The 24,175-nt window shown below is 43.1% G+C and overlaps 2 protein-coding genes across 2 annotated transcripts; one reads left to right on the top strand and one right to left on the bottom strand.

The window, feature by feature from the left end:
- The first annotated feature begins 4,986 nt into the window (after nt 1-4,986).
- On the top strand, nt 4,987-18,337 carry si:ch211-106e7.2 (uncharacterized). The gene is made up of 4 exons (XM_061076139.1): nt 4,987-5,414; nt 12,071-16,224; nt 17,476-17,526; nt 17,615-18,337. The coding sequence occupies exons 2-4, from the start codon at nt 12,117-12,119 to the stop codon at nt 17,623-17,625; spliced, it is 4,170 nt and encodes a 1,389-aa protein (XP_060932122.1). The 5' UTR covers nt 4,987-5,414; nt 12,071-12,116; the 3' UTR covers nt 17,626-18,337.
- A 1,756-nt stretch (nt 18,338-20,093) lies between these two features.
- etfbkmt (electron transfer flavoprotein subunit beta lysine methyltransferase) lies at nt 20,094-23,903 on the bottom strand. Its single transcript, XM_061076728.1, has 3 exons — nt 23,598-23,903; nt 21,284-21,414; nt 20,094-20,456 (listed from the first exon to the last, which is right to left on the bottom strand). Exons 1-3 carry the CDS (start codon nt 23,891-23,893, stop codon nt 20,107-20,109), a joined length of 777 nt encoding a protein of 258 aa, XP_060932711.1. The 5' UTR covers nt 23,894-23,903; the 3' UTR covers nt 20,094-20,106.
- Nucleotides 23,904-24,175: the final 272 nt, after the last annotated feature.

The following is a 24,175-nucleotide window of genomic DNA, read 5'->3' as shown; positions in this document are numbered from 1 at the left end:
ATGTGCGCACTCTGTTTAAGCGCCTTTTTTCCTGTGCAGCCTGCTGCGTAGAATTAGAGGCCCATGGATGTTCAATTGCTGGACACCGCATTTTCCTGACCTTAGACCTCTGAATAAACTTGCTTAATTTCAACTTGAGAACGACTACTCCTGCCTTTGATTTCCACCCGCAACAATACCATGCTTTGAGTCCCTTCTATCCCCACTGGGACATACAGAAAATCCACTTGCAAAAAAATATTGCATTGCGTGGCTACGTATGCTAGCTCGGTTACCTCGAGGAGCCGACATTTAGACTTAAAACACAATGTAAATATCCTTGTTTCGAGTCGAATATGAATATCTAAGCTTGCCGACACCTGGATGAGACCACACAAGCAGTAATGAAGCATGTTATGTTTTTTTAATGTTTAAATACGTCTGAAAGAAGTCGTATGGGCTAAACGCTGTTAACCACAGAACCTCCTCAAGTGTTTTGTCGACTCAAACACTTCACCCACCCCTCAATCGGCAATCCTCAGTTGTTACCTTATATGCACAAAACTAAAATACAAGGCCACAGACATTGTTGGCTCAACAATGTGTGTCAACATTATTTCCAAACACTGCTTAATCGGTGTCAGTCACACATAACTGTTCCTCTTCTGAAAAAGAGGAACAGTTCTGTGTGAATGAGGAACTAGAATCAGCGACAGGGTGGAGAGCTAGGAAGGGTCCAATGATTTGTGTGTATTGAAAAGATCTTTAATCACTAGCAACTAGCAACTATGGTCAAGCAGTGTCCCAGTGAACATGTTTTGCAGAAAATCGCAGTAAATGGGTGGATAAAATATGAAATGATATTTAGTTCACTAATTATCTACCGACCACTGTGCTGATGGAGGAGTTGGCGAAGTGCTCACAAAACACTTTTATGCCTCCAAGTCCACAGGAAGTGGCTAATCTAGGGGGCATAGCCACACAATGGTGTGTCCGAGGGTCCATGAACGCACCACGAAGATATCAGCGCACATTTAGGCTAAAAACCTGGTGTAAATGATGTCGTTTCAAGACAAATTTGAATGTCGGTGCTTGTGGACACTTGGATGACACCACAGGAGCAATATGGAGGCATTTTTGTTTTTTCTGTTGTTTAATTACATCTGCAGAACGACACACCATTGACTTCGATTGTATTGGATTCTGCTGCAGCAAAGTTTACCCCGGAAACTGGTTTGTTCACCCCAATGAGAAGCTGTTGGCTCGTTCCCCTCCCCCCCAAGGTTGTTTCTTAAGCCAAAGGTCAGGATCTTCTGATGATGAACAATGCCTTAGTTAAGGACCTCAGGCCAAGATTCATTCAGTCAACAAAGGTTACGTTGAACAGGATTCAACATGATCAATACATGGGGAAAATGAACATGATTAGTATTGTGCATGATCAAAGGTTACATTTCCCTTACAACCCCCCAAATCCAGAGTTCTTAACCCATGTCATAAAGGGTTGCGCTGATGTACAGGGGTGCGGGCGGCAGGGTTGGGTTGAATTCCAAACCCTTTAAAGTCTGGTTAATTTAAATATCAATGTCATCAAGCAATCTAACCCTATGAATAGTGCTTTGGCAGAACAATGGGAGGTCTTGAATTACAACTCATATCAACGTAGGCTATGATTTTGAATAGTTAAAAGGAGAACTACAGATATTTGCAATTATAATGTGTGACTGTTTTTAGAAAGAAAAAAATTGTTGTCTCTTCCTTAAAAGACTTCTAAAGTAACCAACATGCAATGAATGAAAAACTGCAGGTAAGTTTATCAGTCAAACTAGTATATCAACCACACACATAGGAGTAGTAATAAAGCAAATTCAGTTTCATGTTGTAACTACCTTTGCACCATGGGCTGTATATCAAATGCTCAGCACACAAAAAAGAATATCACAGATATGTTGCGTGTTGCGTTTTATCCCAAACGGTTTGGTTCAATTGTTGTGATTATATCAAATGTCATTTGCTTGCGTGCTCATATCCCCTGCATTAACACACACACATACAGGATGTGGAATGAACTTATCTACACAGAAAAGACGTTGTTGAACTTTCCCTCGTGGGGTTTGCATGTAGGTAGTGTTAATCTCCCACAGAGCTGTTGATAACAGTCCACATCAAGTCTCTCCACTTCTCTCTGTGAAAACATAATTAAATAATTAATATGAGAACTGTTTACAACACTGGTGTGTGGAGATTTTGATCATATCACAACTGTCTAATTCACTCTAAAATTCCATTACAGGCTAAATAAACGAGGTGGCAATAGTAATGGTGGTTATACCAGCCTGTATCAGAGCATTTGTGAAACATATAGTTACTATCACATGCAACTTACACTTGTAGCGTATTGATATTAACTTATTAAAATAAAAAATCAAGTCACAACCAAACACACAACTCTGTAGTAATGTAGTTAACTTGCTTCAATCTGTTCATTAGACGTGTTAAATAAGCGGTAACTATAACAATTACATAATAAAAGCCACTTGAGGCATGTAAGCATATGATTATGATGATAGATAAAGCAATAGTTCTTTCTCTAGTAGCAGCAACAGTGCAGCGCTAGCCAGTTAGCAGCAGCGGGTAGCCTAGCTCCTTAGCCTGAGTTAACCAGGAAACATTGAGCTCTGAGGGCGCGTCAGTCTTCATGCGCTCCTGCTCTTTGCCCATTTATTGGTTAGCCAAGAAACTAGGAGGAGTCAGCACCGTCAAGATGGCGCCGGGTGAACCCCTTCTAGGCTACTAGCCTCATTTTCATTCTGCAGAAACTAACGGGGGACGTCAATGATCCTCCGTCCATTTATTTACAGTCTATGGTAAAGACAAAGCCTGACGTTGTCATACTCAATTCTAGTCAGAATATGAGTGTGAGACCGCTCCATTGGGCTGTGATTATGGGGCGTGTTTCAACCGAACCAGTAAAAAAAATGCCTCTTCGTTCAATTGGATAGACCTACAACCAATCAGAGCAACGTAGTATGTGACGTATGTTTAGCGACATTGTGAGTTATTTACTAAGTCAGACAGTCAAGACTTTCTCTTACCATAAAAAAACAACACAGCGTATTTCCTCATTGAGTTCTTTATTACAAGATGAACAACTCTTGTGGCACTTCGGAATCAGTTCAATGGTTACACTTGTAAATAAGCGCTGCTGTACTCCTAAGCCCCGCTGAAGGAGCAGCTAGCCACTGAGAGCTAGCTCGATTTGACGGCTCTCAACCTCTCAGTCCGGTTGTTGTCATGCCCTCACTTTCGGAACTCCTCACCCAGACCCGGGTCTGTCCAGGTTCCCTTCCCCATGAACTGACGGTCCGTGTGCGGACATGAAGCCGAGCAGCGGAGGCTAGCTCCGGGCTTCTTCCTCCAGCTGCTAACATCGTTGCTGTGCTGCGTTCAGGGAAACCTCGTTCAGGGAAACCTCCTGTCACATAGCGAACATGCAATAGTTTTATCAATGAAAAAATAATGTCCACCTCGTCGTGCACGCCGAGTTGCATCGCCATGCCTCGATCGCGTTTCTCTATTCCTCTTTCAAAATTAATGCGCTATCGATGTCTTCTAAAGCAGACTCAATGGCAGCATCTACACATCTCAGCTCTCCAGCGGCAGGCATGTTTGTGGAAGTCAACCCAAGCGCTGTTTGATGACGTAGTTGATAACGTAACTGCTGATCACATATCTATGGTTGATCATCTGTCCATCATCGTATAAAGCCCGCCCTGACAATGTGATTGGTCCGAACAGCTTCTGTTCGGAGCATAATTTCTCCCCAATGGAGCGACTCAACAGACCTAACTTCCCGACCAAAAAATGTTGTGGGCGCGGCTAAGTTCGTCTGGCACCCAGGCTAGTAAAGACATGCTTCATACCTAGGAATGCAAGCCCCTCCATCAACAGGTCAAAGAGCCTCCCCTGAGGGAGAGAGTGAAGAGTAACAAATGGAATAATAATTAGGAAGTCTGAGAAACCAGGAACAAGGGTGCCCCTAGCTGTAAAGATGTCATTATGATTTATCCCCATGTCAAAACATCGATGATTTAAGTTAGCTGAATACACCACAGCACCAAGCAGCAACGGTTATTATAAGTTGTTTGTGTGAAGGCCATATATCTGGCCCAAACTGCTCCTGCCCCCACCCTCCTTCATTTGTTTAGAGTTCAGTCATAATGCCATATTCACAGACACACACACACAGACAAACATAGATTTTAAAATCCCAACAGAAATAAAGTCAATGTGAAATCTAAACATAAAATTTCAAACTAAATATTCAATGGTAGATACCCAATCTAAATGTTTATTCAAAATTTTAAAAGTCCTGGCGTTAAACTGGAAATCGAAATATAAAATCTTTGATCTGAATCTAAATGTTAAATCTAAATCTCAAATGTCAACGGTAAATCTAAACGTTGAATCTAAATTTTAAATCAAATGGGAATTGGAAATGTTAATTTTACACTTAAAATTTAAATGTGAAATCTAAACGTTCAATTCAAATGTAAATCTAAAAGTGCAGCTTTACAATCGCTGCCCCACAGGCTGCACCTTCACATAGACAACATGCACAGAGCTGTCTAGAATAACAATTCTTACACAATGCAATCACGACCAGTGAAAATGATGTTGCATACATATATATATATATATATAAAGATAATTTGAAGAATAAAAGTTCACGGAGAGGCCTGTGGATCCCTGTAATACACGACAAGCCCTGTGCAGCTGCAGGCAGGAGTCATCTGTGTAGTTCCCTTCTGACACTTGTTGCTTTGCTCAAAGGATCAAACGGAGGTGTCACCACGATCCTTGAGGAGGAACATGTGGTGAGACCATAGACTGTATATATAAAGGGTGAGACATGTGGCGAGACCCGATGGGCGGGGCGCTCACGTGCAGGCTATCCTCCTGCAGGTGACGTCACACATTACACCAAAGCAGAGCAGTAGAGAGGAGGGCTGAGGAGAAGTGGACTGAAGATAGGAGTAAAGACAGAGGAGAGAGGAGCAGAGGAGCAGAGGAGAGAAGGATTAAGGAGTGGAGCACTGAGCAGAGGAGGACAGAGGAGTGGTGCACTGTGGAGAGGAGAACAGAGGAGAAGAGGACAGAAGAGAAGAGGACTGCAGATAGGAGGACAGAGAAGCAGAGGACAGAAGGATTAAGGAGTGGAGCACTGAGGAGACGAGCACTGAGGAGAGGAGGACAGAGGATTGCGCAGTGAGACAGGACCTTCTCTTCGTCTGTTTCTTCTCAGAACAACGTGTGGAACGTGGGCTCTGAACTTCTGAATCACAGCGGATGTAAACATGGAGGAAGGATCGTAAACCCGAGGAGAGCAAATGTTCTCGGACTCCGGATGAAGGAGGAGCTCGTCGAGAGAAAAAGTAAGTTCGCAAGCTTTGTGTTTCCACGTCTGATTTGGCACGAGTGAACCTGGTGTTCTCCTGGTGTTCTCCTGATGTTCTCCTTGTGTCCACCTGGTGTCCTCCTGGTCCGCAGCACAATGGAAGGTGCGGGACGAGAGGCAGCAGGCCAATAATTCAATTAAAATAAAAGCAAGTTATAGTCCAAGGCAACACAAAACTATATACATTCAAAGGTGCAGTGTGACAACGTTAACGATATGGAGTGCATGTGTGTGTGCGGGCGTGCGTGACTAAGTTATATTTCACATTTTCACATGACGACCCAACCAGCGTCTGCCTCGTTTTAGTACGAGTCTGCAGAGCTCAACTCCTCGGGATGCCTAATGTCTGACAATGAATATGAATCATATCACATTTTCATTATGTTATTTATACAGCAGCTTTCATGCATGAAATTCAGCTCAAAGTGCTTTGCAATAAACTCAAAGAAATCAACAAGAACACGTTGGCAATAAAACAAAGACTTAGTTAAAGGAACAAAAAGAATTACAAAACAAATTGAATAAAAACAGCTGCTGTTTAAAAATGGAGGATGAGAAATAAAAGCAGGTTCATGAAACTGGTCTTGATTTGCTTCTTAAAACTATCGAGGTTTGAGATTGAGGATTGAGGTCAGCTGTGCTCTCTGATCTAACCCCCCCCGTTTCTTCAGCTGAGCAGTAAAAGTTTACTTCTCTTATCTGCATTGGCAACAGATTCCATTCCATTACAGGTTACTTACTTATAGATGGAATTTGCCATGTTTCCATATCTTTTTCAGATGTTTAAGCATGGGGATTCTCAGAAATTCCTCCATGTGTTCCTCGCTCGTTCTCTACCCCTAGGGAATGATCTCTGACCTGGGGACCCCATCTTTAGGCACGAAGCAGGCATGTCCTAAACCATGGGATGTGGGACGCTGTTTTGCCTCGGGCCATGTGCAACCTCTCTAAATAATGTGTGGCAGTGTTTCCCCTAGGTTTACAGCTTTGTGTGTGTGTGTGTGGGGGGGGGGGGGGGGGGGGGGCACGGACACAAAAACTTAAAGGGATCATGATGTTAATGTGTTTCTTTTAATGATTTTGAACCGTACATTGGATTTCTGACCGGCGCTGACAGGCTATTCTGTGATGCTCAGACATCATGTGTTTGTCCAGTTTGTCCTCGCTGTAGGACTGGCAGGGAGACTCTATAAATGACCGGGTCTGGTTTCCTCTTACAACTGCCTGTTTATGCTGTCTACATGTTCGACAGAACATTCCTAAAACCAAAAAGAGAACTGAAATAATCCCCTATTCATTCTCCATGAACCGTAATTTATATCTATCTATCTATCTATGAGGCCATCTATTTATTTATGTATGTGATGTATGTATTTACTGACTTCCATACGTAATCTGGATTGCCGGAATCCAGAAACATTTTTGGTAATTATGTTTATCGCGCCACACGAAGCCCTGTCACGAAAACACGGAAACGCTGGAGCGGAGTGGTTGAAATCGCCGTAAAGACGTCATGGAGCATGCGCATAAAGTGAAAGAAGACAAAAGTCGAGATCCTATTAGCAATCTTACCATAACGACTTCTCTACCACCTGAAATCACTGTTACCACAGCAATCAAACAGGACTAGTTAGAATAGAGCACTTTGCCATAAACCTCGCTTGTGTTAAGTTACCGTTTTGAAACTTCCGTCTATAATAAAAATCTTTTCACGTCAGATTTGCTGGTTTTGCACAATGGTCCGATGAAAATAGATTAAACAGTGAAACAAGGAAGTGAAACAGCGGGGTTAATAAGGGTTGAGGTTGCGAGGCGAGGTGCGTTCACAGTAAAATACAACAAGTGGAGAAAGCAGAATCGTGGGCTGACCGGCGCTGAGAAATGCGCGTCCTGTGTGGACACCTGCGTGCTGGAGAATAGCGCGGCGCGGCACTTCGGCGTCCTGTGTAATACTTACCAAGATCAGTCTTGCACAACCAGGGGGACAGCCAAGCTGGGTCAGAACCTGTCATCCGGTGGTGACTGAACAGATTCTTGTCTGGGGCAGGGCGTGCAACACTCAGGCTCTTCTCTGTACTTGGACCCGGAGCAGGAGAGCTCTTCCGGCTGCTACTTGCAGGAGAGTGGGTGTTACCATCATCCACCTGGGAGCGTTTAAAAAACGCGATTATTTTTAACTGCTTCTCAGGTGGTTCATGCGGCATGTTTTCAGATGGATGCTCCCTCTCACTGAGACATGGCCGACCGTCCTCGGCTTGTAGAAAGTGATTCTCTCTCAAACTGTGTGGCGCGACCGGGCGGAGACATAACAGGTGGAGCGCGCAAACCGGAGGGGGGGGGGGGGGGATGCGAGAACTAATGCTTTGACGTCCGCATCTCTTTCACGGTGGAACACTAAAACAAGTCGTTGTTTCTCCGGAGCCAGGGGTCTTTCTGTAGGCTAATACTAATATGAATGCCATTTGTTAAGTGTTCAAAAAGCTGGGCAGGAACAAGCTGGTAAAAAAGGGAACCCTACAGATGTTTTATTTATTACTATCATAAATAAATATACCAGTATCATATCGTATTTGTGGTATTGTATCGTATTTGTGGTATCGTATCGAAAGTATCGAGTATCCTGATATTTTGGCAGGTATAGTATCGAAGTCATAATTTTGGTATCGTGACAACACTAGTGTGTACGCGCATTTGGTTGGAACTCCGCCGTGCGCGATACAGATAGCAGAGGAGAAAACAAAAATAGCGACCATGTCGAGACAGAAATGCAAGCTTTAGACCTGTTTTATAGGAAATGTAACCTTAAAAGGATTTATGTAGAGATCTGGCGCTATATTAAAAAATATAAAATAAAATAAATAATTAACTTGACCTTCCAGGGGGGAGGGAGGTGCCTAATAGAATGGTAGGGGAAACACTGCTCTCTATATAATGTGTGTGTCAATCCGTCAGCCCCTGCTTTGGAGCTTGTCGGAAACCGAGGGGGAGCAAAAAATTCTCTTCTTGCTGTACACTCCTCTTTTTGGGCCAGCGTAGATTAGCTAGTATAATGTTTGACCAGATTTGGGTCATTGTTGGAAGAACAGGATTATATCGAACTATTTTATTTGCTTTGTAACTTTACTTTTATTCAATTTAGTGGGTTTTATTCAGGACCTTTCCTATTTATGGTATGACAGACAGTTACTTCTTCGCTCATGTGAATAAAAAACTAAGCTGAAAAGACCGAAAACTAAAGGAGGAAAATCTCCAAAGCAGCTCCGACAAGAAATTGTCTGACAAAGGAATGATTAAATGCATTAATTTGCAATCGAGTTCTTATATTGAGCTTTCTTATATTATTTTTCCTTTTAATTTCACAATGCCTTATCGTTACCAGTTTAAGCAGCACAGTATAAATACAGCTGTCTCTGAAGGCTGCGGCCGCCTACCACAGACTCACGAGTCAAGTCTTAAGGCCAATTTATGCTTGAGCGTATTTTGTAAAACGGATAGATAAGACCGCCCTATCCGTCGTGAAACGCCCTCTCCGAGTGCTTCGGACAGCTTTTCGTACAGGTCTGATTTTTCTAACTTCTCCGTGTTGTGTCGGAGAGCCCGCGGACATCTCTTGGCTGTGATTGGTCCGCGAACGACATCATTTCCGAATGTCGTCATTTCCGTACGACGTAATTTCTGTTCGACGTAATTTCCGGACCTGTAACTTCCTGATTCACAATAAATACATACACAACTACGATTCTACGATTAATGTGACGTGTGTGTTAAGCCAGGGGAGTTGTCCGGCTGACGGTGGCTCGTTCGAGCACTGACGACATGTGTGCACGGTCACAGACGGTTAGAACGAGCTTTCAAAACGGCGCTAGCAGGCTAGGCTAGCGGGCTAGGCTAGCCACCATGCTAACTGCGGTGGTAACAGTGCATAACCCCGCCGTCACGACTTTAATTCCACTTCTATCATGACACTGTTTCTATAATACCGCCAGGTTAGAAGCAAACACTGGATAGTAGTAGTTAGTGTCGGGAGTCCCTGCTGACTGTGTGTGGAAGCTGGGCTTGAAGCTAGCTGGGAGGGGAGCTAGCTAGCTACATGTAGCCTCAAGCAGATTCAAGCTGTGGAATCAGCAACACAGTTCGGAAACAAGACCGGGGAACCGCTGCGCTAAGAAACGATAACAGCAGCATCTTGACCCGCTGGGTGTCACTTTATTTAGTTCTGTTAGTTGCCATGGTTCAGTGTGTGGGACGCAAGCTAACAGATGTAAACAGAGACACGTGGACTTCTTCTTCCCAAATGGGGTAGGCTTCTCTGAGCTCGTCTTCCGTTGCGCCACCTATGGGTTTGGCGAGGAATTTTTTCCGACGTAGAGTGTCGGAGAAGTAAAAATCAAAAAGACTCTTTCCCCCACGCTGAGACCTCTCCGAGAAACGGACACGTAGTAGTATATAAGAGCCTTTAGCTCCGGCACATGCTCTTGCTTACCTGCTCGTGGGTTTCTGCCTACCTCAAAGCGACAAGCGGTGGATGCCTACTAGTGGTGGGGGAAAAAAATCGATTCTGTTCATTATCGCGATATTTTGCGCACGCAATTATATCGATACAGTAGCACTGTATTTTTGAGCCAAAACACAGCCGACATGAGGCGGTGTAAAGACCTGGCACATCCCGTTCATGTCCCGGTGGTCGTGTAGCAGTACGGAGGCGCCGGGCCTCAGCAGGAACACCCCCATGATGTGCACCTCCGTCTCACAGATGTTCGTGTAGCTGACGGGGGGGGGGCTCTGGAGCCCTGCCACCCGGAGCTCGGCTCGCCGTCCCGGAGCTCGGCTTGCTTTTCCGGGAGCGATTTTCAGGTCCACCGCCGGCACCGCGATCACCAGCAAGATGAGCTCGTTCTATGTTTCCGCCACGGCGAAGACTTGAGGCCCCTGTCGGTGACGCAGGCCTGCTTCGCTGTCTACTGGAGCAGGGGAGTTTTGTTGTCCCGCCTCGCGGCATTTTGTCTGCGTGTGAGGACAGCAGCCCGGTGCTCTACTCTCGTTTGCACGTTATAATCGCGAACGTTGCTATTAGGAAATCGCGTTTTATCATATCGCGATTTTATCGCAAATGCAATTAATCGTTCAGCCCTAATAATTACAAAGGTCCTGTGTCCTGAAAGTTAAAAATCAAAGTTTTTGCACTACCCTTTCTTAGTTTTTGCACTTCAGTTAATGTGTGGAAGACAATGTTGTTCACAGAATTAAATGTGACATTTGAAGTGAGTTGAGCAGTCTTACTTTCCTCATTTATTGTAATGCCTTTGTATAATATGGGGGACTTGAATTGCAGTATATCGCAGAATCGAATCGCAATACGTTAAGGATCGCAACAATATTGAATCGTGGCCCAAATATCGCAATACTATCGAATCGTCACATTTTTGCCAATTCCCACCCCTAATGCTAACTAACTTAACACTTCCGATAAATCATTGGCACAATGCGCTAATAGGACCAATAAACCTTTGGAATAGGTGGGCCTCCTATTGAAGACATTGTCTACTTAAACCATAGGAGGCTAGATAGCTACCAGGTGTTGTTGATGCGGGCCAATTAAAAAAGGATAGCGGGCCACAGATGGCCCGCGGGCCGTAGTTTAGGCACCCTGAACCAGAAATTTTCCGTTCCTTTTTCAATCCTATTTCACCCCTTGTTTGCGAGGGTTATCATGCCCCTTGAAACTCAGAAGGGGCAGAGGTTGGAATCTCCCCCCACGAATTGGGACAGCACTTCAAGAAGCCATTGCATCATCAGTAGTTGTCGCGGAAACCTGACATATCGTCAGTAGTCATCGATGTAAACAGACGAGACAGTTTTGCCCGGGGTGTCAGGGGGCGCGACATCGCATCTTTTGTTTTAATGTTGTGAAAAAAGTGACAATAATACATTGAAATGATACTAAAAAAAGATATTACAATCATTATCGTCCGTTAGTGTGTGTCGCCCAATTTTTGTAACTACGACAAAGCTACGCAAGCCTCACGCAGATCGCAAGGCTGTGATTAGTCTGCTAACTACATCCTTTCTGGAGTCGCATTTCCGGTTTCATGCCCCATAATATCAGCAGAAACCATAGAAGACTTAGAAGAACGAATATGGACCAAATAGAAGAGCGTTTTGCAGAAGAGGTCCGAAGGTATGACCACTTTTATAACCCGTCGTTGACGGAATACAAGGACGCGCAGATGGCCTCAGCAGGAACACCCCCATGCTGAGCACCTCCGTCTCGCAGAAGTGCATGTAGGTGACGGGGTGGCTCGGGAGCCCTGCCGCCCCGGAGCTCGGCTTGCTTTTCCGGGGAGCGATATTCAGGTCCGTCGCCCGCACCGCGGTCACCAGCGAGATGAGCTCGCTGCGTGTGTCCGCCAAGTAGGTGACGCCGGCCTGCTTCGCTATGTTCTGGATCAGCGGAGTTTTGTTGTCCCGCGGCATTCGGGTGAGGACAGCAGCCCGGTGCGCTACTCTCGTTCGCACGTTATAATCGCGCACTTTGCGATTAGAAAATTGCGGTTTGTTATATCGCGATTTTATCCCAAATGCAATGAATTGTCCAGCCCTATTTACAACTGTTAATTTGTCTCCCTCTTTTAGGAAAGTTGCCATGTGGACCTACTACAAGGCATAGCAGAGGACAAACATGTATTATTCTACACAGATGAATGGACCATACCAACCAGTTGGACAACCCTCCCAAACTGGACATGCTGCTACTCCACCTGCTTACAACATAATGAGAAATCAGCAACCTGGGACAGCAAATATCTCTTGTCAGTACATGACAGTGGACCCAAGAATACAGCCACCACAAAATGGCCATGTACCCTTTCGAGATGGAACTCAGCCTAACAGTCAGATGGCAAATTGGCAAACCTCAGCAGCTCCTCGTCAGGCAAGTTCCTCCCAGTCAACAGCCGGGAGGAATGATCACAATTATGTTTTATATAAAAAATTCCCCCACTTGACAGGTATACTAGAAGAACTCCCTGCTATAACTTATCAGAAACCTGCTCAGAATTCAAAGATGCAGACTCCACCCAAAATGAACACTACACACTCTCAGCAAAACACAACTGCATATTTGTTCCAACCAGTTACTTTTCATGGTAACCAATCAATAAGGACACAAGATGTACACAATCATGGGGTCCAGAAAAGTTTTCAATTGGTAAATGGCAAGCTAGATAATCCTTGCCCTACGTACATTAGAGCAGCTGCCTTCGTTCCGTGTAAACAGACAGTTTGTACCAGCACAATACAGTTAACAAGACCAGCTGCTAACAACCAGAATTACCAACAAAATGTCTCTCAGCATAGATTTCCCACTAGCAACCCGCCAAACTACAGTAAAGCAATCTCTGAGTCTCGCGCACACAACAGCATTACAACAAATCCCCCACCAAGGGGACAGATTTGGGGTTATTCCAGCATGAGTCAGACAACTCAACAATACACTGCTCAACTCAACTCAACACCTAACAATGCAAGAGAGGCCACTTGCAGGCCAACTTGCAACACCATTAAAAGTAATGAGCTGCCCCTAAAACCTACTGCTGATGCTCAACAACAAATGACCAATCAAAAAAAGGAAGATATGATAATCTCACGAATTGCTGAGGCTCTTCGTAAATCGTACCAAGCTGACGCAGTTGGTCATCATCCAGTGAATACTAATTCACCATCCACGTGGCGGCTCATCGCACCGTCAAGTCAGGTCAGCGGGGTCGGACTGATGGAGTGTCATCAAACAATGCAACTTGGGGCATCAGCTGGAGACAGATCTAACTCAAATGCCACCCAGCGCCTACAGCTCATTGCTACACAATGTTTGCCTCAGAGTGTTTTGTCAACAACACAACACATTACTGCACCAAATGTCTACTGTGTCACAACAGAAGATGGAATTACGGATGGAAATAGGGAGAGGAATGCATCTTTTCCAAAAAATAACAGTATCTCTACGGGAAATGCAGTTGAATCTTCAAGTGTAGTATCTCAGGTTATGCAGCTGCCTGAGGGCATTTTGCTACAGAGAACCGAGACCCAGTTGTCTGTAAAAAACAATCAGGAAATGCTCTGTTCAGTTGGAAAAATGGACAGCCCCATCCAATCGTCTCCCAGTCGCACGAGAGCTGTTGCTGTTGTGCAACCACTGTTACAAGAAAACTACATGGTTGTCAACAAGCAAAACTCTTCAAACCCAATTAATCAATTGGAAGAGTGCACTGCAAAATATTCCTCTTTACACAACACTTTAAAAATATGTACTTCTCCACCTGTAGCAATAAACAGTCAAGCTATAAATTTGAGTGAAGGATTGAATAAACACCTACAAGATGGACCTCAAGACAAGACACAAAACCAGTCATATGCACATGAACAAGGATCTGAACTATCTAGCGACCAGAGTGTAGCACTTGCTGTTCAACAGTCTGTTACCTCTGAGGGGCTAGAAAGCCAACATCGTGATATGAACAAAGCTGAGGTGCCAATTGATCAAAATACCTGTGATTTGGACCTGTCCTCCATCCCAACAACTCAGTGGACTATTGCCAAATTAATTAATTTTACAATGGATTCTGAAAAATCCCAGACACGACACTCGAATAAGTTGGATTCTGTGCAAGACATAATGAGAATATTTTGGACGGGCAAGTTTGACCTTTTCAAGAATAAGCTCAAGTCAGGCTGGTACAAAACTTTAATGGATGATGTTACAACATTCTGCTGTGAACATGTGACTAACGACTCTGTCATTCTATCACAAGTAAAAGCAAGCTTATCGAGGCAACCCGAAAAGTACCATTTCCTCCAACATAATGAAATATATTCAGAGCCGCCCTACCAATCATCATGGTTGAATGTCAATGAGCAGGTAGATGACATTGACAAAGAGTTTGGCTTCTCCCGGAATTTAAGGCCTCATGTTAGCACACCTGAGAGTGACAGCCAATTAGATGAATTTGTGGCCACAAGCAACATTTTTGAGTCCAACGACGCCTTCTCTCAAACAGAGCTCAGATCTGTTGACCAAGGTGAAGAAAAACAAGCCCCCACTGTTGAAATTACAAGTCAAATTTCTTCACCCAATGACATAGACCCAGACAGTGCTAATTCCAATGACCAACATTACTCGTTTGAGATACAAGTTTTGTCCCCAGAAGAAGCTAAAGTTATCTTTGAGCATTTGCAAAGTAAGCTGCCACAAAGTATAGTCACTCAGAGTCAGCCAGAGAATGTCATGAAACGCTCTGTTGAGGATGATGTGCCTGACTTTGGACAGAGTGTCACGAAAAGCTCTGTGGAGAATGAGCTACCTGACGTTGGAGACACATTGACGGACTCAAAACTGGAGAGCACGAAGGAAGTCTCTTTAATAGATGAATTTTGCTGCCTTGCAGGGTGGATAGAAAAGTTTTTTGGGAAAGACACTTCTTTGAAATGTGCGTGCAAGGAAAAACAGGATCACAAAGACTGGACAGGAAAGACACTTGATAAGGAGACGAAAGTACAAAATAACAATCAACCTGCCATCAGATTGGACAATGTCCACTCTGCCATAGAAACTGACAATCAAATGAGTGCTGAGGAGAACATTGACAGTCAAGTTGTAAAATGCAGTTCGACTGATCTGTGCAATGATATCAGCCAAACTGGAGACCTAATCAAAGATGAGAAGAGACTTTGCTCACATTCTGCTCAGGAAAAACAGAACATGTCCCCATCCATCATAGATGATAGCCAGTTAAGCCCTTTAGTCTTAAGTGACAGTGAAGTTGAAGATGTCTCTTGCAGTGGAAGTGAAATTCCAAACCAAATCCGTCATAATGGTATTTGGACGTCAGACTCTGATGAGAAATGTGTACAAGAACAGCTGAAATCAGTAGGAAGAGATCAGTCAAGCCCTTCAGACAACAGCAAGAGAGAATTCATGAAGGTATGTCCTATGTCAGACACTGCGGTGGGCTGTCCTCAAGCTCCGCTGACATCCACAGATGTAGCAGAGTCCTCCTTGGAAGTGGAAGAACCAACTCAAACCGGACCAGTTGACAGAAAGAGGAAGTTGCACAGTGATGAAGATATGTGTCAATTATTGAAGAATTTAAAGAAACGTGTAAATAGGAACGTTTCTGTTGATGCTGCTGAGAGTCAACCTTTAGCCTCTAATGATAAAACAGTACAACTGGTCCTATATGGCTCAAAACGCAGAAAGAGTGATGGTGAATATACAGGATCTCATGCATCACACAGACCTCCAAACATGGTCTCTGTGACTCTCAATCCTTCGAAGAGAAAGTCAAGTGTTCCACAGGAATATTCTGTCAAAGGATGGATTCACGAAAAATGGAGGAGAAGTTATCTACCAACTACACTTAAGCTCAGAAAAAAACGGAAAACACTTCATGGTACTATACCTCGGACATATCTCAAGAAAGCCGAAACAGCTTGTCCCTCCAAAACCAAAGAGCTGCCAGTTTGCAATGAAAGGAAGAGAAAGGGAAATACAGACTGCAGCGTGAATTGTAAGAAGAGGCGACTCCTGTGTACCAGACTCGTACTTGGAGAGGACAGTAGAAGGACAGATGTGGGTACCCTGAAACCGTCTGATAAGGAGAGAAGTGCCGACGGAAGCCATACCCACACACCTGGTCGAGAGAACTTCATCCTGAAGTTCAGTGTGTTACCCGACACTTTCAGCTTTGCAGATGGACCCAATGGGACAAAGCAAACAACTGCTGACGTGTCAGGTAAATAATAATTTAAACACTATTGAGTTTCTCCAATGTTGGCAATTTGTGAAGATATCACTACTTGGTTGTTTTTGTACTTTAGGTGTAATGAAAAGTGCTAAACAAATAAAGTTATTATGATCATTATTAGTATTATAGGACATTTTAAACCCCAAGTCAAACTTTTCCTCTCTGTGTTGGAAAAGCCCTTATTGATGTTGAACATTCACTCTGCGTGGTATGCGCTCACTAACTTTAGTCTGGCCTTGTATTACAAATGTATACATGTATTCAAAATAGGCGCTGGAACCCCAGGAACGCATGGTGTCTGAGGCAAGACCAAACATGGTTGCTTCTGACACCATCTAAATTGGCCCATAAGGAATAGTAGTGGGAGACCGACAGACTCCAGGTGAACAGTCTGAACTGAAAAGGAGATGGAGAAACCCATCCCCTGATAAGAGGAGGTGGGCAAATAGGACATGAGGGTGGGCGATATGAGCAGAGGTTAATCCAACAAAAGCACCCACAAATACACCAAACACACATAAACACATAATTTGTCCCATACTGCAGGAGAAGATTCGCATGAGGAATTTACATCTTTTATACTCTTTGATAAACATCATTGCTGCCAGTTCTGACATGTGCACATGCAAGCCACATTTCCAGTAACTGCTCATCAGTGTGAGGGACTTGTTGTGCCAACTGTGTGTGCACCCATGTTTGGGTGTGTTTTGTGCATATAAGGTTACAATTGAGGATTGGTAATTCCAGTAGTACAGCCAAGTTGGATCATCATAAGTTAAATAACTGGTCGTAGAACACTGGTGATTTAGAGCTGAAGTTACACAATTGACGCACTGTGGTTTAATGCCGTTGGTGTTTTAAATATTGTTTTGCATATCATTGCAGTAATCACCAGAGCTGCCCAAGTCTGTTGGCATTTGTGATGTGGAGTGAACACCTCTTTTAGGCGTTATCCACACTGTTCCCTTTCAGTTTTAAAATACATCACTGTTGCTACGTTTATGCCTGCGGCCCACCCCACTCCAGAGCTCCCAAGTCTGGAAACTCTGTTGACAACATTTTAGACTCAACTGCCAGTGACAGCTCCACCTTACGTGTTAGTCCCAGAAAAGAAATCTAAATATTTACCATCACTTTTATGTAACTTGTGTGATTAATATAATCTCCAATGCTTTGTTTCTATAAAAGATGTTCCAGCATCCTTTTGTTTGCCTAATTCTGACTTTTCTTTTCTTCCAGGTAACTCTGCTGGAGGAAAAAACCCTGGTAAAGCTATCACGGCAGCAAGAGGTAACACATGCAGCCAATCTTTTTTATTTCTTTAATATTATGTGGGCTGCAACTTTTTCCTAATTATTATGACTTCATTGCTGCATAGGAACATGGTGACAACATGCTGGGATGAAGCATTGTCCTCAGCTCGCTTCCCCAGACCTCCAGCCTCTTCCACGAGTTGCAATAGCAATACATGCAGAAGGAGCAGCCATCCAAAGTAATAATATACAAGCAATAGTTGTGTTTACTACAGAGACAGATTAAAAATCTTCTCTGGGAAATTATTTTTTTGTGAAATGTTTCATTTTGTGTACGTGTATATTTGCTTTACAGTACCAAGCAAGTTACAACTGCACATGCCACACATAAGTCATAGTTTATATAATAAGTGTCTTTCATTTGAGTGAGAATTTTGCATGCCTTACAGAAATTGATTGCAAATGTAACTTGAGTATCTGTAAAATGTATATTTCATTTACGTTATTTATATATTTTTTACATCAAAGATATTTGTGTTTTATTTTTACATTTTTGTAATGTTTTTTGTACATCTTATCTAAACGAACTTTTTTATTCTGTTTTGCAGTTGTTTGTATTATTTGTGTAAATAGACCCATTTGGTGGTGTAATGTGTGGTGTTATAACCTGATAAAACTGTTCAGCAGTTTTATAATGCAGGTTAGTTATGTTACAGCTGATTGTGCCTTAAACTACGGGATAACAAAGACCGAAAGCACAGGTCAAGCCCCGGCAAAATCGACTTCTGATTGCAACCGTATGCTTTCACAAGACCGCACCATGCAGAATAAAGACATTTAATCATGTACATGCCCTTTGTCTGTATACATTTATTCTTTGCATGCTTGTGTTCTTATACTCTGTGTCTGTTACGGGTGTTGCATAGGCGGCTGAGCCTATGAGGCCTATGAGGTGTGAAACTATGTTCCATTACCTGGATTCTTAAAACCACAGGCAGCTTTGTGACGCATATTTGCAAATACATGTAACCACAGGATGTGGCCTGGCCTGTTGCTTTGCACGGTGTCTTACATCCTGTAAAACCATTGTATCGCATTAAGGGAGTTCAGTCAGACAACTTGCGTACGAACATTTATTTGAAGCAGTAGAACAGGTTTAGTGTTTGGAGCTCCAACTTAATCACTTAGCAAATATAAGTGATTAGCAAAGACATGTAACCCCCCGTTGGAGCCTATAGGTGGATGCTGGGGTTGTGGAGGGGCTGAAGCAACTGGTAAAAATACTGCAACAGCAATCTGAGCAAAGGGGATGATGAAAAATGTATCTCTGCTTAAATAGACCACCTGATACCTGATTTGGCCAACGCTTTTATCCAAAGTGATTTACAATTATTGCATTCAACATCTATGAGGGGCTGCCTGAACTAGCTCGCTGGTGACCTGAACTTTTGCTTTGCACACTGTCCTTCATCCTGTAAAAACATTGTATAGCATTGAGGAAGTCACAAGACCACATTATGTCATGACATCCGACATCAGACAGTATATAACCCTGTGTTATTTAGGCCACATTGCGCAATCGGTGCCTCTCATATGCTTTTGTATCTTACAAGACTTTGAAAACTCACAATCAGAACCTCACAGAGGAACTGACTTTACTTCATTTGAAATCACTTTACTAAGTGCCCCAATGACCACGTAAGCGATAGAACTCGACTTAAGAGTTTGTTAGCATCGGACAATCGGTATCTTGTAAATTTAGGAATACATTTGCTGCAACCCATTGTGTAACAGTCACAAAACTTTCTAGCCAGTTGCCTACTTGGGACCCACGCTCGTCTACACCCGAGATGTCTGCCTGAAGGGTGAGTATCCACGGGTAGGTGGTCACCTTAACTGCTTTTTGAGGTATGGGAAGGAGTTAGGAGTCTTCCACCCCAAGCGGTGAATTGAACATTGTGAAACACTAGTAAGTAAGACGCTTACTAGCCTAGGACTGTGCGAGGAGTAGCCCAGTATAACAACCCTGCGCTCCTTTAGAGTGATAGCTTATCTGTCGGTGTAGTCATAGCCTAAGGGTAACCTGCCTAGACAACCCTGAGAAATGCTCTCTTCTTGGTTGTCGCCTGTAAAGCGTCTCCAACCATAAATCCACCTCTGAGCAAACGGGCTAAATACTTTGACTCTGTACACTCTGCGATCGGTGATAGGGCTACGGACGCTAAGGACCTTGGAAGTGCTAGGCTGAAATAGGCCGTTACAAAATAGTTAGGCTGGTAACCGTTACAAGAGTCCCAACCTCACTGCTGCTTGATCACAGAAAAGGCCAACACACTCTTAAATTCCTCAACTCTGTTTCATCAGTATTTATTACATTTGGAAAAGTGCAAATTATATAAACAACTTTAACTAGTTTTTTGTATTTATTTTTTATCATTATACCTTTAACATCCACATATAAAGATTCTCCTCAGTCATGTTGAGTATATGAATACAACACAGTATTCCGGATATTAAAAAACTAGAACCACAAAGTGTCCACAGTGCTTTGCAGATGCTTATATCAGACGTACTCTTTACATTCATGTAAGAGGGTGCAGGAGATCCTCTGTTCTCCTCAGACTTCAGGAGTGTAGCACCAAACACTGCTGCAGGTCAGTCCGTAGTTTTCTTCTCTGACAGACTCCGGCAGCTCAAACTGAGCCAGTTGACGCAGGAGCCCACGGATGCTGTGTTCCTCAAACTGGGCTCTGCCGGGATCTCCGATCAGGACCTGGGTGCCGTGGGTTTTGATGCACCGGTTCAACCAGCGGTGAAGGCTGGTGGCCAGGGCCTCGTCGTAGAACATGTCACCCAGGAGGATCAGGTCAAAGCCCTCTGGTTCCGAACCAATCATGTTGTCTGTCGCGCAAATGGGCGGGTCCAAGCCGTTCAGCTCGCAGTTCATGTGGAACGCAACGGCTGCAACTGTCACACAAACCGACATATTTAGTTCTTCATTGTCATCAGTTGGTCAAGTATTAAGTATTATCACATTAACAGAATAAGTGGCTGCATAAACTGAAATCTACACATTAAGGATATGTAGCGCAGCTTATTCTTCTTTTAACAATTCATGGGACTCTGCATCTGCTTTGTTTTATGAGCAACAACAATCTTTGTTTTAATGATATAAAATCTCAGATACTAGATATTGTTGTAGAAAAACCCTTTGAAAGCACCTTAAACTATGTGATCATCTCCTGTGAATTCTTTTGACCAACTATTGAGACTCCAGTAATAATAAAGTATACGTGCTTGAAAATAGGTCTAGACCTAGTGTTTGGCCCAGTGCTGGACTTTTTATCTCCAACAATATGAGAAGAGAACTTGGTGGAAGGGTAAAACATGGCCCGGACAGAACCTGTACAATTTTGCAGGGGTTTCAAACAAAGTGACAAATCTAGAAGTCTTTATATTCATTTTTTACGACATTTTTCAAGGGAATAATCCATAGAATTTGATAATGCAAATCAGGGACGAGTGTTATGAAATTTACTTAATAACTCATTATTTAACTTAATAACTACTTAGTTTATGGTTATAGCAGATATTTCCATCTAGGGAATAGTTCAACATAAACTTTATGCATATAGCATGTGCCCCCCCCCCCCTGTTATTTTTGGTCGGGGGCGGAAACCACACAGAGAGGCAGACACCTCACTTTTTCATCTCACTTGCAACTGGATTCATTTGTCCTCATTATAAAAGTAAATAAAAAGGTATTGACTGGAACAATAAATATTGATGCATACCGGGGTCAATGTCATTAGCAACTACATGAGCAGCACCACAGAGTTTTGCGGCGATGGAAGAGGCTCCACAGCCGCTCCCCACATCAAGGACCTTCTTACCCAGACACAGTCCAGGGTTGTCCAAGAGATACCTGCAGGGACGAGGCAAAACATGAGTGTGACCCTTTCTCTCTCTGAGGCACAGAAATACTCTTTGTCCTATTTTTAAAGCACTTAATGGTCTTGTGGCAGCTGTCTCACATGTATGAACCTGTATGGGTCCTTTGGCTGGTTCAGACAAGTGGTCGTCTGTGTGGTGGAGAAAAAATAGAGGTCATGACCTCAAGGGGGGGGGGGGCGGTTACGTCAGCCAGAACAATCATGATGTGTCACCTTCATGGTTGAATAGAGTGAGAACAGTCACTCTGAATTTACACTACATCTGCCACAAACTCATATTTGTATTTCACAGTTCAAAACGTATGTACCTGGATCAAACAGTCATAACTTGTCCACACCCTAACCGTTATATTTTTGGTAGTAGTAAAAGTTTGTATTCAATTAAATTTCAAAGTTTAGGCAAAGTTTAGACCAGGCATCACGTAAGTCTCCTTGATTACAGGCAATACCAATGTGTCTGATGTAAATATGTGTTTTACAGCCTAATACCCATTTTTTGAAAAATAAATTGTGATGAACAGGATTTACCGATGGGTTGTACAGAAAAATGAAAACACTTATCTCTCTGAAATGATCTTTGTGACTCTCGCATTATTTAACCTCCTGCTATCTGCATTGGGGGTGGGATAAATATATACAATATATCGATTTTGGCAGAATCTCTGTATCGTGATGATATCGTTTTCGTGGACCACGTATCGTGAACCGTGAGTTACCTTGCCACTCCCACTCCTTATCTACATCATGTGAGTGTGCTCCACCCTGGTTATACACCTCACATCCTGTAACACAATGAGAACCTTTGTGTGCAACCTGACATGACGTTTGAACTGATATTTGCAGCTTCTCTATTAATATTCCAGTTATTCTGGTCTGTTTAGTTTGTTTGCATAAACTCATTCAAATTCCCAGAGTCTGTTTCTTTTCCGTGTCGCACCGCTCCATCAGCTCCTGTAGTGGAAAAATTACTGAATGTCGCTGAAACCTGTTATAGTTGAGATGTGACTTTTATGATCTGTGTCAAGATACATATGTATCCTGTTTAAATGCTTAATGGCCTATGTCTAGATACATATGTAACCTTTCTAAATACTTTATGACCATGTCCAAATGTTTTATGGCTTGGACAGTTTTAATGGTCTGAACTGTGTATAACCTGAAAACGAAAAGACCCTTCTGTACTGTTTGTTTAGTCTACGAAGAACTGAATGTATGTGTGCTTATCTCCAAAGGAAACACATGTAAATCAGTTGTCTGTGTTTAGAGAGCTCTCTCCCTGCGCCTACAGAGCCAGTCTGGATTGGCTGAGAGAGACAGCCTTAGTTCTCCTATATAAGATCTTTGTAATTGACTGTCCTGCATCTTCACCCTGGGATCCCTTGGACTCCCTGTGTTGATCCTGTGATGGAAATCTGGAGATACAAGAGGCTGGAAACAACAAAGTTATCTAGGTGTATTTAATAAGGGGCTTTCTGCAGAAAGGATCAACACAGGGAAACCGCAAGGGTCTCAGAGTGAAGATGCAGAACAGTCAGATACACAGATCTTATATAGCAGGGGATAGGGCTGTCTCTCTGATCCAATCAAGACAGGTTCCCATAGGTGGGGGAAGGACAGGAAACTAAACATAACAGCTGATTCACATGTGTTTCCTGAGGTGATAAGAAGAGATACACTCCTTCCTTTGATGGGTAATTAAGTCACAAAAGGTCTCACTGTATTCACGTCATAAACAGTTCCCACCAGAAAACAGCTCAAGTCATCAAACATCTCTTGTATGTAAATACAAGTCATAAAAGTCTCTTGAGAAGGCTTTAACACTTACTGTCCAAATACAAAATACTTTTTCCACCTTGCTTAGTTAATTTTCTACTACAATCCTTTCTGCAGAAAGCTTTTATTAAATACACAAAGACAATTTTATGGATGCCCATTTCCGCCACTGGCATGAGGAAAAACAAATTTGTATCTCATAATTATGACTAAGCGTCTCATAATTATGACTTAGTATCTCATTATTATGACTTAGTATCTCATAATTAAGACTTTATTATGACATTATTTATTTGTTTCATCACATCGGCGGAAATGGGAATCCATATAATGTGGTGTCCTAGCCTCTTGTATTTCCAGATTTCCCTCCAACTCCTCTCACCGGGTGACTGCCTGACCCCCGGGCCAGTAGATGGCCCAGTACGGATCCTGGAAGGGCCACAGCTCGGGTCTCTCCCTCCAGAACCGGCAGCTCGGGGTGAAGAGCCTCAGTCGGATCTCCGGCGTCAGACTCTGCTCTCCACATGTCTCCGTGTTCTCTCGTATGAAACTCCGGATGTGCTGGTCGGACTGGGAGCTGTGGGAGAGACTCCGGAGTCCACCAGTCTGATTCAACGCGAGCAATAAAGTGTTAACGTAACGGGAACGTTTGGAGTTTAGCGTTATCAGTCCCAGCATGGTCGGAGCATGTTTCCGCACGGACGCATAATAAGTGTCGGACAACAGGTTCCATGCCATTCACCTCCAGAAACAAGCACCAACTTGTGTCCGCTTCAAATAGTTCCTACCGATAATGTGAGGATCATGATATTTTTCTTATATTATGAACTGATAAATATTGTATTGGTGAGTACATCAGTGCAATACAGATAATTAATGTAAAGTATCAATATTTTATATTATATTAGATTTAATTGGGCTCACTCATATTTTGTGCTTGTAAAACATTTTTGTAGCTGT

This window comes from Limanda limanda, chromosome 8, assembly GCF_963576545.1.
Source record: "Limanda limanda chromosome 8, fLimLim1.1, whole genome shotgun sequence".
Taxonomy (NCBI): domain Eukaryota; kingdom Metazoa; phylum Chordata; class Actinopteri; order Pleuronectiformes; family Pleuronectidae; genus Limanda; species Limanda limanda.
This window is presented reverse-complemented; position numbering and strand designations above follow the sequence as displayed.